Here is a 15,985-nt window from a genome sequence, read left to right on the forward strand (position 1 = left end):
ATATGATGATCAGCTGAGGATCCTGGGATTGTATTCATTAGAGTTGCGAAGGTTGAGGGGAGATCCACTAGAAACTTACAAGATAATGCATGGCTTAGAAAGGGTGGATGCTGGGAGTTTGATTCCATTAGGCAGGGAGACTAGGACCAGTGGGCACAGCCTTAGAATTAGAAGGGGATCAATTTAGAATGGAAATGAGGAGTCATTTCTTCAGCCAGAGCATGGTGGGCCTGTGGGACGTTGAATGTCTTCAAGGCAGAGATTGATAAATTCTTGATCTCACAAGAAATTAAGGGCTACAGGGAGAGTGCGGGTAAGTGGGGTTGAAATGCTCATTAGTCGTGATTGAATGGCCTTACTTCCACTCCTATGTCTTATGGTCTTATAGTCTTATGAAGTGTTTGTCTTATGAAAGGTCAGACAGGGTCAGCCTATATCCACTGGAATTTAGAAGGATGAGACATTGAAGAACATAAGATCCTAACGGGACTTGACAAGGTGTTTTCTGAAAAGATGTTCCTCCTTGTATGAGAGACTAGAATTAGGGGGACACAATTTAAAAATAATGGGTGTCACATATATGATTGATGTGAGGAGACATTATTTCCTTTCAGAGGGTCAAGTAGCAATGGAACAAAGTAAAGAGGGAATTCAGGTAAGAGTAGATAAACCTTTGGTATACAGGAAATCAAAAGATATAAAGGGTAGGCAAGACAGTGTGGCAGTAGCCATAATTAGATCAGCCGTGATCTTATTAAATAGTGTAACAAGTTAAAGGAGCCGAATAGACTCGCCCACTCTTAACTCAGATCTGACTTTGCATTGATGGGCCTAAATCATCATGCTTGCTCCACTGTGACTCGAGAGCCAGCATCGAAGTCATGCAGTATTAGATCCATAGAGCCATACAGCACAGCAATGGTGAGTTGACACAGTGGCTCAGAGGTTAGTATTGCTGCCTCAATCACCAGGGACCCAAGTTCGATTCCACCCCTGGGAGTTTGTACATTCTCCCCGTGTCTATGTGGATTTGCTCCGGTTTCCTCCCACAATCCAAAGATGTGCAGGTTACTCTTCGTAGGGTCAGTGTGGACTTGTTGGGCTGACTTGTTGTGCTGTTTCCACACGGTAGGGATGCTTAGAAAAAGAATCTTAGGGCCAACTGGTCCATGCCAATCAGGTTTCCTATATTGTACTCATCCCTATACAACTGCAATGTATAGTTAGCTCTTATTTATTTGATTTGTGAATTTCCATGTCTAGTCTTTTCCATTTCCTGTTTTTTTCTGGATTAAACGTATCTCTCTTACTCCAACTTACAGGGCTCCAATTCATCAGAATTAGGCCAGTTGTGCCCAATTCATTTTGATCAAGTATCTTCCAGATAAATGACTGTACTTCCAGCTAGATTTTCCTTTCTATGTTTATTAAGTATTAAGTATTACCATATATTTACTCCACCTTATCTCTGTGACACCAAATATACCGCAGTCTCTCTCGAGCACGAATCTTCAGGAAACCTGATTTATTCAACCATTCGGATGTAAACTGTAAAATATCCCTTTCAACTAACACTTGATGAAAACATCTACTTTAGCATTATAACGCACAAATTCAGGCTGTATCATAGTCTGTCTTTGAATGCCGTCACAGCGTCTGTTGGGTTATATAAGATCAAGCTTCCCTAACCTCCATCACTTTTCATCATGCCCTCCTTCTGCTGTCATATTTATTTAATTTGCATACTTAAATGAAAATTGCCTTGAGATGTGACAGTGCTGTGATAAATACATTTAAAGGACCAGGTTGAATGTTGGAGAGCACTTACATAGTGTTATGTTCAGTGTAATTGGAAGGAGGTACCTAATTTCAATTATAGTGCTGTAGGTAGGCGATGTGATAGGGCACTTAATGATGATTTGGAGATGCTGGTGTTGGACTGGGGTGTACAAAGTTAAAAAATCACACAACACCAGGTTATAGTCCAACGGGTTTAATTGGAAGCACCAACTTTTGGATCGTCGCTCCTTTACCAGATGGTTGTCACAACCACCTGATGAAAGAGCAGCGCTCCGAAAACTAGTGCTTCCAATTAAACTTGTTGGACTATAACCTGGTGTTGTGTGATTTTTAAGCATTTAACGACAGGGGACTTGTGCAATACTGCTCCCATTTGGTTCTCCCAGTAACTGCTTCTGAGTGGGAGTAATGCAAACTGGATAGTAAGACAATCAGTAACCAAGACCAAAGCAAATATTCATGCTATTTCCCTTACTGTAAGTCCAAGGGCTAAGTTTGCTGCAAACATGGCAAACAAAGTCTCAGAATCAATTCCGATCCCAGACAGTTCCAACCATTTTCCTGTCTGTCCCCTGATTTTATTGGTAGCAATGAACCAAGTTCTCTGTTCAGTCAAGGACGGTGGGTGGACTGCTTTGTTCCTGATGGCAAGAAGGCAGCTCCACTATGAAGGCTCGGTGGTGCTGATCAGAATGGAGCAGGAGATGGCAGTATGAGATATAGGCCCTTTCTTATTCTGTGATGAAACATGGGTGTCACTGACAAGGCCAGCATTGTTGCCCAGCTCACATACTGAACCATTGTGGAGGGTTTTTTTTTATCAATTCAGATGTGGTATCACTAGCTAGAACAGCATTTACTACGCATCCCTTATTGGCTAGAAGGCAATTAGGACTCAACCACATTGCTGTGGACCTGTAGTCACACATTCACCAGACCAGTTAAAGATGGCAGATTTACCTCCCTAAAGACCATTCGTGAACTAAATAAGTTTTTGCCACAAAGGTCACCATTGGGATATCTTACTATTGAATACAAATGTCAACATTGTCCATGGTGGGATTTCAACCTATGCCTCCAGAACATTAACCTGGTATTCTGGATTATTATTCTGAGACAACACCAGCACCTCCCCATGTTAACAGGTAACCATATTGCTGTGCATCTGGAGAGACACATAGGTCAGCTCCATACAGATGGTTGATTTCCAACCCTGAAGGATATTAGTGAACAGGGTGGAGTTGTAAAAACAGTCACTAATACTTGTCAAGGCCACCATTACTGACACTAGCTTTTTTTTATTAGAAATATTGGTGTTGTAAACACTGAACTCCCACCTCCAGGAAACTAATCTGGAGCCAGAAAGCTAGTCCAACATTCTTATTCTAGATAACTTAGGACCCTCTGAGAGAATTCTGCCCTAAGAACCTTTGGAAGAACTTTCTCAATCCAGTTCTCTCAAAATCTAAGTACAAAACTATTTGGCTACTGATTCATCACTCGCATGGTGTTTTTAAAGATATATACATCATTGCCCCACTCAGTGAAACTGTTGGGAATGAAATCAAGCTTCTGAAGTAATCTATGTTGGTTTCCCAAAAGTACAACCTAAGGATATGAAATTACATTATAAAAATTAAAATGTAGAAGTTTGGAATGACTTCCCTTTTTTTAACCATAGTCCTACTGGACTACGGGGTTGCTCGCTCTTAGAGAAAGGTGACTGGCGGTGCTTAACCTGAGGGGAGAGGTTGAGGTGGGGAGTCATTCATAATAACCCCAGCTGGAGTGGGAATTGAATCCATGTGGTTGGTATCACTCTATATCGGAAACTGGCCATCCAGCTAATCGTCACCCCCTGCCCCATACTATTATTGAAAATATGTAATATGTAAATTAGTCTGAGATTATGTAGATTATTTTCATACTGTTAAATATAAGATACCAGCAGGATTTGAACATTCCTATTCACTTTTTACACAGGGGAGTAAGGAGCGATACCATTGGCAGAGCCACAATGTTAAACAGAGTGGAGTGGATGACATGGTTCTTCTATCTAAAATCACAGAGGAAGCTATCGTGGAAAACCTTAAGAAACGCTACTTGGATGATTACATTTTTGTATCCTTTCAATTCAGTAAAATATTGATTTTCTAGTTGAAAATTATTGGCTTCTTTGTACAACGGTGCAACTATGTGTAAGGTAGGTGACAGAAAATTATAAAGCATTATAATGTGGAGTAAGAATGGAGGTGTGGTAGGCGAAAGACTCAATGCATCTTGATTGGCCTTTCAATGAAGTGTGAAAATCATTCATTCAACTTCTCTGTGAATTTAAAGCTGAGAGCATTTTGGTACGAGCGTGTTAAGCATTTAATGATATCATCAGACGGTATTTTATAATGTTTGCTTATTTCATGCAAGATGTTTCAGAAGGTTTCAAAGATCCATTGTAGAACTTAGAATTAGTTTAAAGTATTAGCAACTTGAAAGCCTTGTAAAAATGTATTTTACAGTTTAAGAAAAGTTTGAGTGAAACCTTTCAGAAATCAGTGCTTGTACAACTTTTGTTCATCTAACTAAAATAATAGAATATCAAAACCAACTATAACCTGAGTGTATTTGCCAACAGCATATCAGGGAGAACAGCTGAGATAGAAAATGCGAAAAGATCTGCAAAAATATTTAGATTGCCAATTTTTTGCCCATTTACAATGTAAAGTCGTGAATGTAGACTTTTTAAAAATTCATTTGTGGGATGTGGGCATCACTGGCTGGCTCACATTTCTTGCCCATACCTTGTTGCCCTTGAGAAGGTTGCCCTTGAGCTGTCTTCTTGAACTGCTGCAGTCCACGTGCTATGGGTTGACCAACAATGCCATTAGGGAGGGTTTTCCAGGATTTTGACCCAGTGGCAGTGAAAGAACAGTGATGTATTCCCAAGTTAGATAGTGAGTGACTTGGAGGAGCACTCATATGCCTGCTGCCCTTGTCCTTCTAGGTGGACATGGTCATGGGTTTGCAAAGTGCTGTAATAGCTATAAGAATGCAATGAGTAGAATTAAACTAAAGCAGCAGGAGTTAGAAAGAAGTAAAACAATAATAATTGGTGTGTTACTTTTGAGTGTCTAAAATTTTAGTGCACATAATTTTACAAAGCTAATTGAATCTTTTAAAAATAGCAAGACAGATCCTTGGCTTTTTAATAAAGGCAAAAGGCAGTATGCTTTGGTGGAGGGTTTTTCTCACTGGCCAGACAGCTGGTGTAAGGCCTGTGTCAGTAGAAAAGACGACAGATTAATGCCAAGTAGCACAGTTGACAGGCTGCTGCCAGGATCAATGACCCAGAGGAAGTAATCCCATCTCTTTGAGCACTGCTGACCAATCAGGCACCTTTAACAGGAGTGCCATTTACTATCGCACTCAGGATTGCTGAGGGATCCCATGTCAAAGGTGATTGAAAGTGGGTGGAGATCATTGGGTGGAAGTTGCAGGACAGAGGGCTCAGCAGCAATGGAAGAGGTATGGCTCTCAGTAACCCACCCCCCCCCCCCCCCCCACTCCCGAAGTTGGGTCCATGAACCAAACCCTGAGTAACTTGAAACACGGAATTCTAACATCAGTGGCCTTGCTTTTAAAGCTCCTTGCAAGTACCATATACCAATGGTTGAATACCACAGCAGTGGAATGAGGCTTTTGTGTGTATTGATTGGATATAAATTAAAATGTGATATTCCTTTAGCACGAAGCAGCTTCAATGCCTTGTCATTCAGATGGGATATTAAACCGAGTCCCAACTGACCTTCCAGGTAACTGTCCATGATCTCAGGACAATTAAAAGAATGGGGAATTTCTTCCACATGTCTTGGCCAATATTTATTCTTGAAGCAATATTACTAAAATAAAGTATCTGGTCATTATCACATTGCAGTTTGTGGGATGTCGCTATGAACACGTTTGCCTCCATATTTCTTACATTACAAGCTTCTTATCAGTGGAAATGATTTTCCCTGTCTGTAAAGCATTTTTGCACTTGAGATGTGAAAGGTGCTATCTCCCGTAAACTGACTTTCTTTCTTTCTTTGCATCAGATATTATCAATCCCTATGCCCTGTCCATAGTCCTCACACACAATTTTGTCAGCGTCTACATTCTCAGCACATTCCCGATCATTATTGGAAACGTTGCATTATTAAATAGGGGAAGCTCAGAAAATGCCTGTGCCTACAAGATAAAATACAGCTGGCACTTCATGTCACCAAGTGGGAAGTCTAGAACCAACTCGCCTCCAAGCTTGATGTATGCCCTGGGCTCAAGAAATGTGAGCACATAAAAGAGGAAGATTGATCTTGGGAAATGACATAAATTCTGCTCTCCCAGTTGTCAATGCCAGACGTGTAAAATTATACAGTCTAGAAAGAAGGTCTGAACCAGCCATCAAGATAGGATGGTCTGAAAAGAAATATTCCAAATGACTACTTTTAAATAAACCAGGAAATAGTACCAATTGATATGAATTAAAGCTGTTGAAAAGAAAATTTACAGTAGGTATCAAGAAAAGCTTTTTAAATTAAACAAATAGATACTTGCAATAGCCAGTCAAGGTCCCACAGGGTAAACTTCAGTGCTCTTGTTTGTTCCCATCCTGTGCTCCTCTCATACAACCTGGTCTCTTTCAAACACAGCAACTCAGGGCACAGCTCTATGGTTTAATTTATCAGGTTGTTATTATCGGAGCACAACAAAGATCAGTATAGAGCCCTCAGCTATTTACAATCTCTTTATAAGTGGACCAATGTGTTCAAATTTGTGGAGGATATACAATGGGATGGATAAGGATCCTGTATTTGTGCATTTTATTCTCACAACCTGCCAAGAGTTTCAACATAAGTTAATCATAAACACTAATTTTACAAATCTCACATTAGCAATGGGGATAGCAGAATTTATGACATTTTGTAAAATGAGTCTTTCCCTTTCATTTACTCACACTTCTTCATCATAGGCCTTACATTCAGCCTGGAGGCTGGTTACACAGTATACCTGAAGTTGCACCGACATATTCCCATGGAAACCATTTCTGGAAGAGAATTCCAAATTTCTACAAACTTTTCCATGCAAAAGTCATTTTTAATTTACTTCCTAAAAGATCCAATCTCAACTTTTTGACATAGAAGGTGACAGGTGCAATACAAGATGAGCAAATATCAGGTTATTCACTTTAGTTAAAAAAACAAATTGAAGAATACATATAATAGAGCGGCACAGTGGCTCAGTAGTTAGCACTGCTGCCTCACAGTGCCAGGGACCCAGGTTCAATTCCCACCTCGGGCAACTGTCTGTGTGGAATTTGCACATTCTCCCTGTGTCTGCGTGGGTTTCCTCTGGGTGCTCCGGTTTCCTCCCACAATCCAAAGTTGTGCAAGTTGGATGAATTGGCCATGCTAAATTGTTCATAGAGTCTAATCTAATAAATAATGAAAAATCATTAAGTGTTCAGAGAGATTTGGATCCCTTTGCAGATAAAACCCAAAATGTTAAAATGATTAGGAAAACAAACATGATGTTGACCTTATTGCAAGTGGGTTAAAGTACAAGAGTAAGGGAGTGTGGTTGCTAGTGTAAAGTGTTTTGGTGAGACAACAGCTGTGTCCAACTCTAGTATCTGTACCAAAGGAAGAATATACCTTGCCTTAGAGCTGGTGTGACTAAGCTATACTGAATTGATTTCTGAGATGAAAGGGTTATCCTATGAGGAGAGAATGTGCAGAAAAGCTTTATAATCTCTAGAAGAACAATACATGATTGTATCGAAACATTTGAGGTGAGGACAGGTTTTGATCTGATAGAAGCTGAAATGCTTTTTTCCCTGACTAAGGGGTCTAGCCACTGGGATGGCTAGTGGATAGGGTGCAATCTTCCCAGCTCCTGGAAAATATGGATCATGGTGAGAAAGTTGGGAAAATCTGGTGTGAAATTCAGCAAAAAGCTTTTCAATCTCTAAATCAGAATGTTCCAATTTCCAAACAAGTGGAATGATGTGACAAGATTCTCACTAATGAGCAGCATTGCCTTATGTTAACAACTCATCATTCATTATTCTCACCTCATTACTTTGCAGTTTCGCTTCACCCTTGTACAGTAACAATTCCCAACATGAAAATCAGGGCAGTTACTTGACAACTCCATCTCCACTCTGGAAACTCAGTCCCAAAATCACAGGGCATGTTTCACGGGCTGTGACTTCATGCATCCTGTATCCATGGACATTGCTATCCAGCACATCCCAATCTCACTGCACCTTGAAAGCATGGCTCCCATCCACATCCAATACTGTTTTCCATTCAACTCAACACCTTGGAGTTCTTCAGCACCTTTTATTGCAGTACCGCCACTGGGACACCTTCCATGTAGGAACTGGAACCAGCTCATGGTTTGGACCAGGGGACATCTCAGGGTTGCTTGCCTCCTTCCTAGCATGCACTCACTTTGTGCCTACATCGATGATCGCAACAGTTCTGCCTTGCCTTGCCTTGCCTTTTGGCACCTTGCCCCCTCAACCATATATTAAAGACTCATAGCACTTCTTGTCATGCTCCTTTATGCAGACACAGAGCAGGGAGCATGTTGTAGTTTTCAACACTTATCAATCAAGAGACATATTAGTTTGAGGCAAGTGCTGTGTGAATCTCACACTGACTGCATTCCCCAGAAGGATGCATGGCAAACACATTCATGTCGAAGAAGATTTGTCTTCATGAACATGGCTGTCACCACTCAGGGGATCCCAATACAATCAGTCAAGGGCACTGTGTTATCACAGTCCAGGGCATTGGGCTCAGCCAGCTTGGAGTGGTCAGAGTCAGGGGTCTGTCTCCATACAGTCCAGGAGATGAGCCACATTCAATCTCACAGGTCTAGTGCCAACAGTCAGGGAATATCAGAGATATCAAGACTCTGATTAGTCACCAGTCACAGCTGTTAGCCAAGTCCATCAGCAGGTGGGCCAGAGTCAGATCTGAATGTCTGTGGAATGAAAGTCAAGAGGGATTATCAAGGTACACTGCTGTGGTAAGGCAGTGGGGAACTCAATTTTGGGAATTGGAAGCTGCAATCTGGGATTCAAAGGGCACAAAGATGGTGAAAGGGGAATCCCAAGGAGATGACAGGAGACAGTAGTCTATGGGAGGAAATAGGGTATTGCAAGATGGGAGGGTTATTTGCAATAATAAACCACCTTGATGGAGGGAGTGTGGAGCATGATGGCGGAGTGTACTAAACTGTTGGGCCAGGACTCTAGGTTAAGGATAAGAGTTGCAGAGGTAATTCCAGTGGTGTATGGGAACATGTTAGGGATCAGTGGTGATGGGCTGTCCAGGGAGTGCCAGGAAGAAAGCAACATGGAGGTTCGAGAGATTTGCTTTGAAAACCAGGTTAAGCCTGTGCCTCACTGTGCCAAGCGCAACCTGTGTTGCCTCCTACTTTCGCTCAACTCCGAAATGCAAACTACAAAAAAAGTTTCTGCAACCACACTGCTTACATTTTAGGTGCATGATAATGGGATTGCAAATGAATTCAAACTGTTTTCTGCAAGTGCACAGTTGATGCAAATGCCCCTTGAAAGGCTTCACATTGCTGACATGTAGAGCCCATGTATGGCGTGAGGGCGTGAGTCAGCACTATGTTTTTCTAATCCCATACATGGGCTCTACATGTCAGCAATGTGAAGCCTTTCAAGGGGCATTTGCATCAACTGTGCACTTGCAGAAAACAGTTTGAATTCATTTGCAATCCCATTATCATGCACCTAAAATGTAAGCAGTGTACGAATGAGAAAAACAAGCAATCTTGACCATGTCAATGGTCCTTGCAGTTTGATGATAGTCATCTCTGTGAGTCAAAAGTAATCAAAGGTAACCTGAAAAGATGCATCTGCAAGCTACAAAGTGCAAAATGCAAGATCTGATATGCTGCACAGAGGCATGAAACTGATTCTTCTCACCTTGCAATATGATTTCATGAGCAATAAGGTCTCACTTCAAGGATGTGGCAATGGGAGGGTAGGGCATTGATATCCATTCGGCAATTAAAATCTCCTGTCACTTTGTGACATAACTGATGCTACATCCACCCAGTATTCCATGGCTCTCCCTATCAGAGTGCTTCTTGCCCCACTATATGGAAAAGTAAACAGTCATCGGGAGTGCTGAGAATGCTGACTGCTCACATCTAAGGACCCTGCTCTGTTTCTTAAGCTCTGGACACAGGTTCATCACAAGCCTGACTGATGGATCCAGCTATAGCAGGAGCGAGCATCACTATTGCTGAGATACAATAAAGGTGCAGAAAATTGGAAAAGGAACAGATTTATCAACAGATGCTGAACAGCATTCACATGAAGAGGTTGCAGATGAAGATCCTTCAGGGTGCTCAGGAAAGTCACTGTCAATCATCATTCCTCTCAATTTGTGAGGCACAGGGTTACCTTAAGCTGAGGATATCCTGCAAAACTGTGTCCAGAACTTAAGAAACAGAACAGGGTCCTTAGTTGTTAGCAGTCAGCATTCTCATCACTCCCAATGACTGTTTACTTTTCCATAGAGTGGGACAAGGAACACTCTGATAGGGAGAGCCATGGAATACTGGATGGATACAGCACCAGTTATGTGAATTATGTCAAATGCTGGAGTACGAGCTGTGATGACCACCCTATCCCAGTGACTGTTGAGGTGACAATGTTTAAAAAGCTGGCTCCTCCCAAGAAGACAATGAGGGTCTGTGTGGGACCTCTTAGTCCTCAACTCACAAATGTAACAAAGGTGTTACCAATGCAATTTGTGACAGATCACACCAATAGATCTCATTTCCCGGTGATGAAATCAATGCTGCAGCCTGGTCAGTTAGCCTTGTTAACACAGCTGGCATCCCCGAGGTACAAGCTGCAATAGACTATACACACCTCACATTGACAGGGCCCTATGATAACACAACTGTGTTATAGAAAGTTCCATCAACATCAAAATCATCTGTGATCATTAGTACATTTTGGAATTCGACAACAGGATCCCTGGGATTCTGATTCCCATGACTCCAATATGAACTCTCATGGTTCTACAGTGTTCAAGGGACCAAACGCCTTATAAAGATAGTTACTGAGGTAAGGGCTACCTTCTGGAGCCATGACTGATGATGCTGTTATGCAACTTAAATGGAGTTTAGGTACAATCCAGCCTATTCTTCGACTGGGGACACAGTGGAGTAAACTACAGGCCTGTTGAAAATGAAGTTGCTCTATTTGGATTGGCCTGGGTGCCCTTGCGGTACACTCCACACAGAGTGTGCTGCATAATAAGTGGAACAGGCAAAGAGGGGATATGATGGACTCTGAAGAACAGTCTTCATAGGATGAAGGACACTGAGTAAGAGGAATATGATCTTCCACTTGATGGAGCACCGCAGTATAGAGCATAACATGTCAGATGGGACTGAAAGACACCCAATTCCAGCAGATGAGAAATTCATTGACTGTGAAACTGATGGTACCCAACAGACACGCAATTTCTTTCTGTCCCAAGAACAAATGCAGCTGCTGTTTGTTTTGCTTTCAGTTAGTTTTTGCTATTGGCGAATAAAAGTAAACGTTTTGAAATGCTTCAAGACTTTTCTTTTCTTGAACAATGATGAGTTGCTACCATACACTGGGAAATGAGTATTATAATGGCATTCATGAAGGATGCCTACCCGTCCATGCCCCGCCCTCATTTCGGGAGCTCCAACTACAATGTGGTGTTTCTTCTCCCAGTTTACAGGCAAAAGCTCAAGCAGGAGACCCCTCCCCCTCATGGATACAGGGCTAGTGCTGTCTGGAATCGGCTGATTGGGTCATGTTCAAACAGTCCATAGGTACCTTGGAGGAGTACACCACTACCGTCACAGATTTTATCAGCAAATGTGTGAAGGACTGCACACCGAGGAAGTCAATCTGGGTGTTCCCCAACAGGAAACCCTGGATGAACCAGGACATTCAGAACCTACTATAAACCAGGCGTGAGGCCTTCAGATCAGGAGACCCACTCAAATATAAGGAATCCAAGTATGACCTTCGCAAAGCCATTAAGACAGCCAAGGACCAATACCGATGCAAACTAGAGACCCAGACAGACACCCAGCGACTATGGCAAGGACTGAATGACATCACAGGTTCTAAAAAAAGACCGTATGAGATAGCAGACAATGATATGTACCTCCCAGATCGTCTCAATGCCTTTTATGCTCGCTTTGAGCAGAATTTCGGCAGAGAGGTAACATCTATTCCGACAAGTCCTGACGAACATTATTCCAACAGTCACTGCATCAGAGGTAAGATCAGTTTTCCTTCATGTGAATCCAAGGAAAGTGATGGGACCAGATGGAGTACCAGGCCGTGCAATCAGAGCATGCGCAGATCAACTGGCAGAGGTCTTCTCTGACATCTTCAACCTCTCCCTGCAGCAGGTTACTGTCCCTGCCTGTTTTAAGAGGGCCAACATCATCCCTGTGCCTAACAAGGCTCATGCAACATGTCTCAATGACTACCGTTCCGTAGTCCTAACTTCAGTGGTCTTGAAGTGCTTTGAAAGGCTAGTCATAGCATTAATCAACTCCAGAGCTCCCCTACTGTACTCACTGTATACCATGACCATGTGGCCAAATACCAGACTAATGCCATTTACAAGTTCACTGATGACGCCACTATAGTCGGTCAAATCTCAGATGGCAATGAAACAGACTACAGATGGGACGTGGAAGATCTGGAATAAAAGTGCACTAAGAACAATCTAGCTCTCAACGTTGGCAAAACCACGGAACTCGTTGTTGACTTTCAGCAGGATGTTACTCATGACTCCCCTATACATTAACAGCACAGAGGTGGAACAAGTAGAGAGTGTCAAGCTCCTGGGAGTGGTCATTCACAACAAGCTTTCTTGGACTCTTCATGTGGACACACTGCTTACAAAGGCCCAACAACGTCTCTTCTTCCTCAGGCAGCTGAGGAAACTTGGCATGATGGCGAATATACCCTTGCCAACTTCGATAGGTGCACCATCGAGAGCATTCTGTCTGGAAATGTCACTACCTGGTATGGCAACTGTACCATTCAAGATCAGAGACAGTTATAGAGAGTGGCAAACTCAGCCTGGACAATCACAAAGGCCAACCTTCCATCTATAAATTCCATCTATCAGGCCCATTATCAAGAAAAGGCTGCCAGCATTCTCAAAGATCCATCCCACCCTGGCAATGTTTTTCTACAACTTCTACCATCAGGGTGAAGGTACAGAAGCCTGAACGTACGCACCAGCCGGTTTGGAAACCGTTTCTACCCTATTGTTGTTAGAGTACTGAATGGATTACATATGCTTAACATTCTCCTGTACCTGTGTTTTTGTTTTTGTTACTGTTAACTATTATTTACTTATCTATGCTACTTAACTCTGTGATCTGCCTCTATTACTCACAAGACAAAGCTTTTCACTGTGCCTCGGTACACATGACAATAAATTCAATTCAATTCAATTCAACTCAATTCAATTCAATGTAGGCTGTGACCAAGGACTAAGGCTTAGTGTTTAAAAGGTGATAGCTGTAGGAATATGTACAATAAAGTGTCAGCCATGCCACCTTTTTGCCTTGAGGTCTATGATAGCTATCCTACAGCATGCACAGTGAAGGACAACTAGCACCAGACCAGATATACGTGGTCGAGAGCATCAAGTTCCCAGGAATGACAATAACTAACAATCTGTCCTAGCCCTCCCACATAGCTGCAACAATCAAGAAGGCACAACACCTTTTCTTCCTCAGGAGGCTAAGGAAATTCGGCATGTCCAAAAGGAATCTCACCAAATGTTACGGTGCACTATCAAAAGTATTCTATCCAGATGCTTCATGGCTTGGTACAGCCACTGCTCTGCCCAGGACCGCGGGAAATGTCAGAGTTGTGAACACAGTACAGAGTATCACGCAAGGCAACCTCTCATCCATTTACTCTATCTGCACGTCTTGTTGCCACAGAAAGGCAGCCAACATCATCAAAGATCCCTCCCATCTCAGTTATACTCTCTTTCATCGGGCAGAAGATACAAACACATGTACCAAAGGTTCAAAAACAGCTTCTTCCCCACTGTTATTTGACTTCTGAATGGGCCTCTCTCATTTCAAATCTAATGTTGATCTTGCTTTAGTGCACCTCCTGTGCAGCCATAACCTTACATACCTCGCTCTGTCTAAACAACCTATGATCTACATGTTCTTGTATGTTATGATCTGCCTGAACTACACACAAACATTTCACTGGACTCAGGTGCATGTGTCAACAATGAATCAAATCAAGTCAACTCCAATCAAACATGGATGGTGTCAAAGCCTGGGGTTGCTATAGGGGTGAGGTGCGTGATTAATGAGATTAGTTTGGGACAGCTGCACAAGAAATCGCGCTAAAACTCATGGAGGAAAATCCCTCCTTGAAACTCACAAATGAGACACTTAGCCAACTTCTGGTAAGATTCAGCCCCTCCATGAGGCCAGTGAGTTTCCTTGTGCAACTCATTATAAGAGGCCAGCCATTTAGGACAGAGGTGGGGAGACTTTATTTTCATTCACAGTGTTGTGCATCCATGAAATTCTCTGCCCAAGAATATTGTAGATGCTCCATTTTCCATATTTTTAATGGTGGCATTTCAGGAATCAAGCAGTATGTTAGCCTTTATTGCAGGAGGATTTCAGTACAGGAGTAAAGAAGTCTTTCATCAATTGTCTAGAACACTGAAGAGACGACACATTTGGAGTACTGTGTGTAGTTCTGATCTCCTTGCCTATAGAAGGATACAGTTGCTATAGAGGGAATGCCACAAACGTTCCTGGGCTGGTGGGATTCTCATATAAAGATACTGGGCTTTATTCTCAGGGGTTTAGAAGAATGACAGGTAATCCCATAGAAATGTACAAAATCCTGAGACGGAAACAGAGTAGATGCAGAAAGTAGGTTTCCCATGGCTGTGGAGATCTAGAACCCAGCAACAAAATTAGAGGCAAAATATTTAAAACTAAGATGAGGAACTTCTTCAATCAGAAGAGAGTGAATCTTTGAAATTGTCTACGCCAGATGGCTGTGGAAGCTCCGTCATTGAGTAAATCCAAAGCAATTTTCTGCCCCTGGGAAGTACTGAACAACGAAGAGTACCCTGTCAGTTGCAGCACGTGTCTGTCTCCTGAGGAGGTCATTACGGTTCCTTGCTGTGGCACGTCGGAACTGGCAGTGATAGATTTGGTAGTTCTTAATGATATGAAGAAATATGGGAATAAACCAGTGAGATAGATGATCAGCCATAATCTAGAGTGGTGAAGCAGATCTGAGGGGCTGAATGGTCTGAATGGTCTGAATACCTCATTCCTATAATTGGACTTGCAGGAAATCAAGGTATACAGTGATAAATAGAAATGTTTTGGTATAATGCTTTAGTTAATTATGGAACAGCACATGTACTGTTTGCTCCTGTTCCTACTTCATGTTGGGAAGTGGTTTCCCTCCAGTACTTAACACAGTTAACTAATCTTCATCGAGTTGTAGAATTTTAAAATAGAACTCAAGATCCAGCAAATCTCTACCTGCTCTTTCATGGTTATGTTACAGCACTAGCAATCATCTGGAGACGTGCGTTTAAAATCGTTCCACATCCAACAGAGAATTTAATCTCAACTTAATAAAATGAATCTGGAATAAAAACCTAGGGCTCAATGTAGCATTCCCCGTGAATATGTTTATGACAATGCTGGGTGTGGGTGGGTATGTGTGGGTCACGTAAAATATGTTGTGAGAGCCTCCTGACTCATCTCACTCCGTAGAGTGTGACTTCCTGTCAGTGAGGCAGGGAGGTCACATTCTGCTTCAGTTTGTCTGCCCACATCATTTTATGGCCAAGGAGCAAGCAGCTTCTGGGCCTGCTTATTAAGTGCTGACTTTTCTTCCAGGTGCCTGTCCCTTATATCTCTAATATTCTGCCCTTAGTAATGTTGATTATTAACTACTGGATTGTTATAAACTTATTTGGTTCACTAGTCCCCTTGAAGGAAGGAAATTTGCCATTCTTACCTAGTCTGACCTATTTGTGACTTTAGACTCATGGAATCCAGGAAAACCCACAGA

At 42.2% G+C, this 15,985-nt stretch overlaps 1 protein-coding gene across 1 annotated transcript in view; it reads left to right on the forward strand.

Moving 5' to 3' along the window:
- The window catches only part of myo1f (myosin IF), a 155,483-nt gene that overhangs the window by 36,824 nt on the left and 102,674 nt on the right, over positions 1–15,985 (forward strand). The window contains exon 2 of the mRNA XM_060845959.1: positions 3,784–3,921. Coding sequence (XP_060701942.1) covers positions 3,784–3,921 — 138 coding nt within the window. The remainder of the gene's footprint in view (positions 1–3,783; positions 3,922–15,985) is intronic.

This window comes from Hemiscyllium ocellatum, chromosome 28 (assembly GCF_020745735.1).
Source record: "Hemiscyllium ocellatum isolate sHemOce1 chromosome 28, sHemOce1.pat.X.cur, whole genome shotgun sequence".
Lineage (NCBI taxonomy): Eukaryota > Metazoa > Chordata > Chondrichthyes > Orectolobiformes > Hemiscylliidae > Hemiscyllium > Hemiscyllium ocellatum.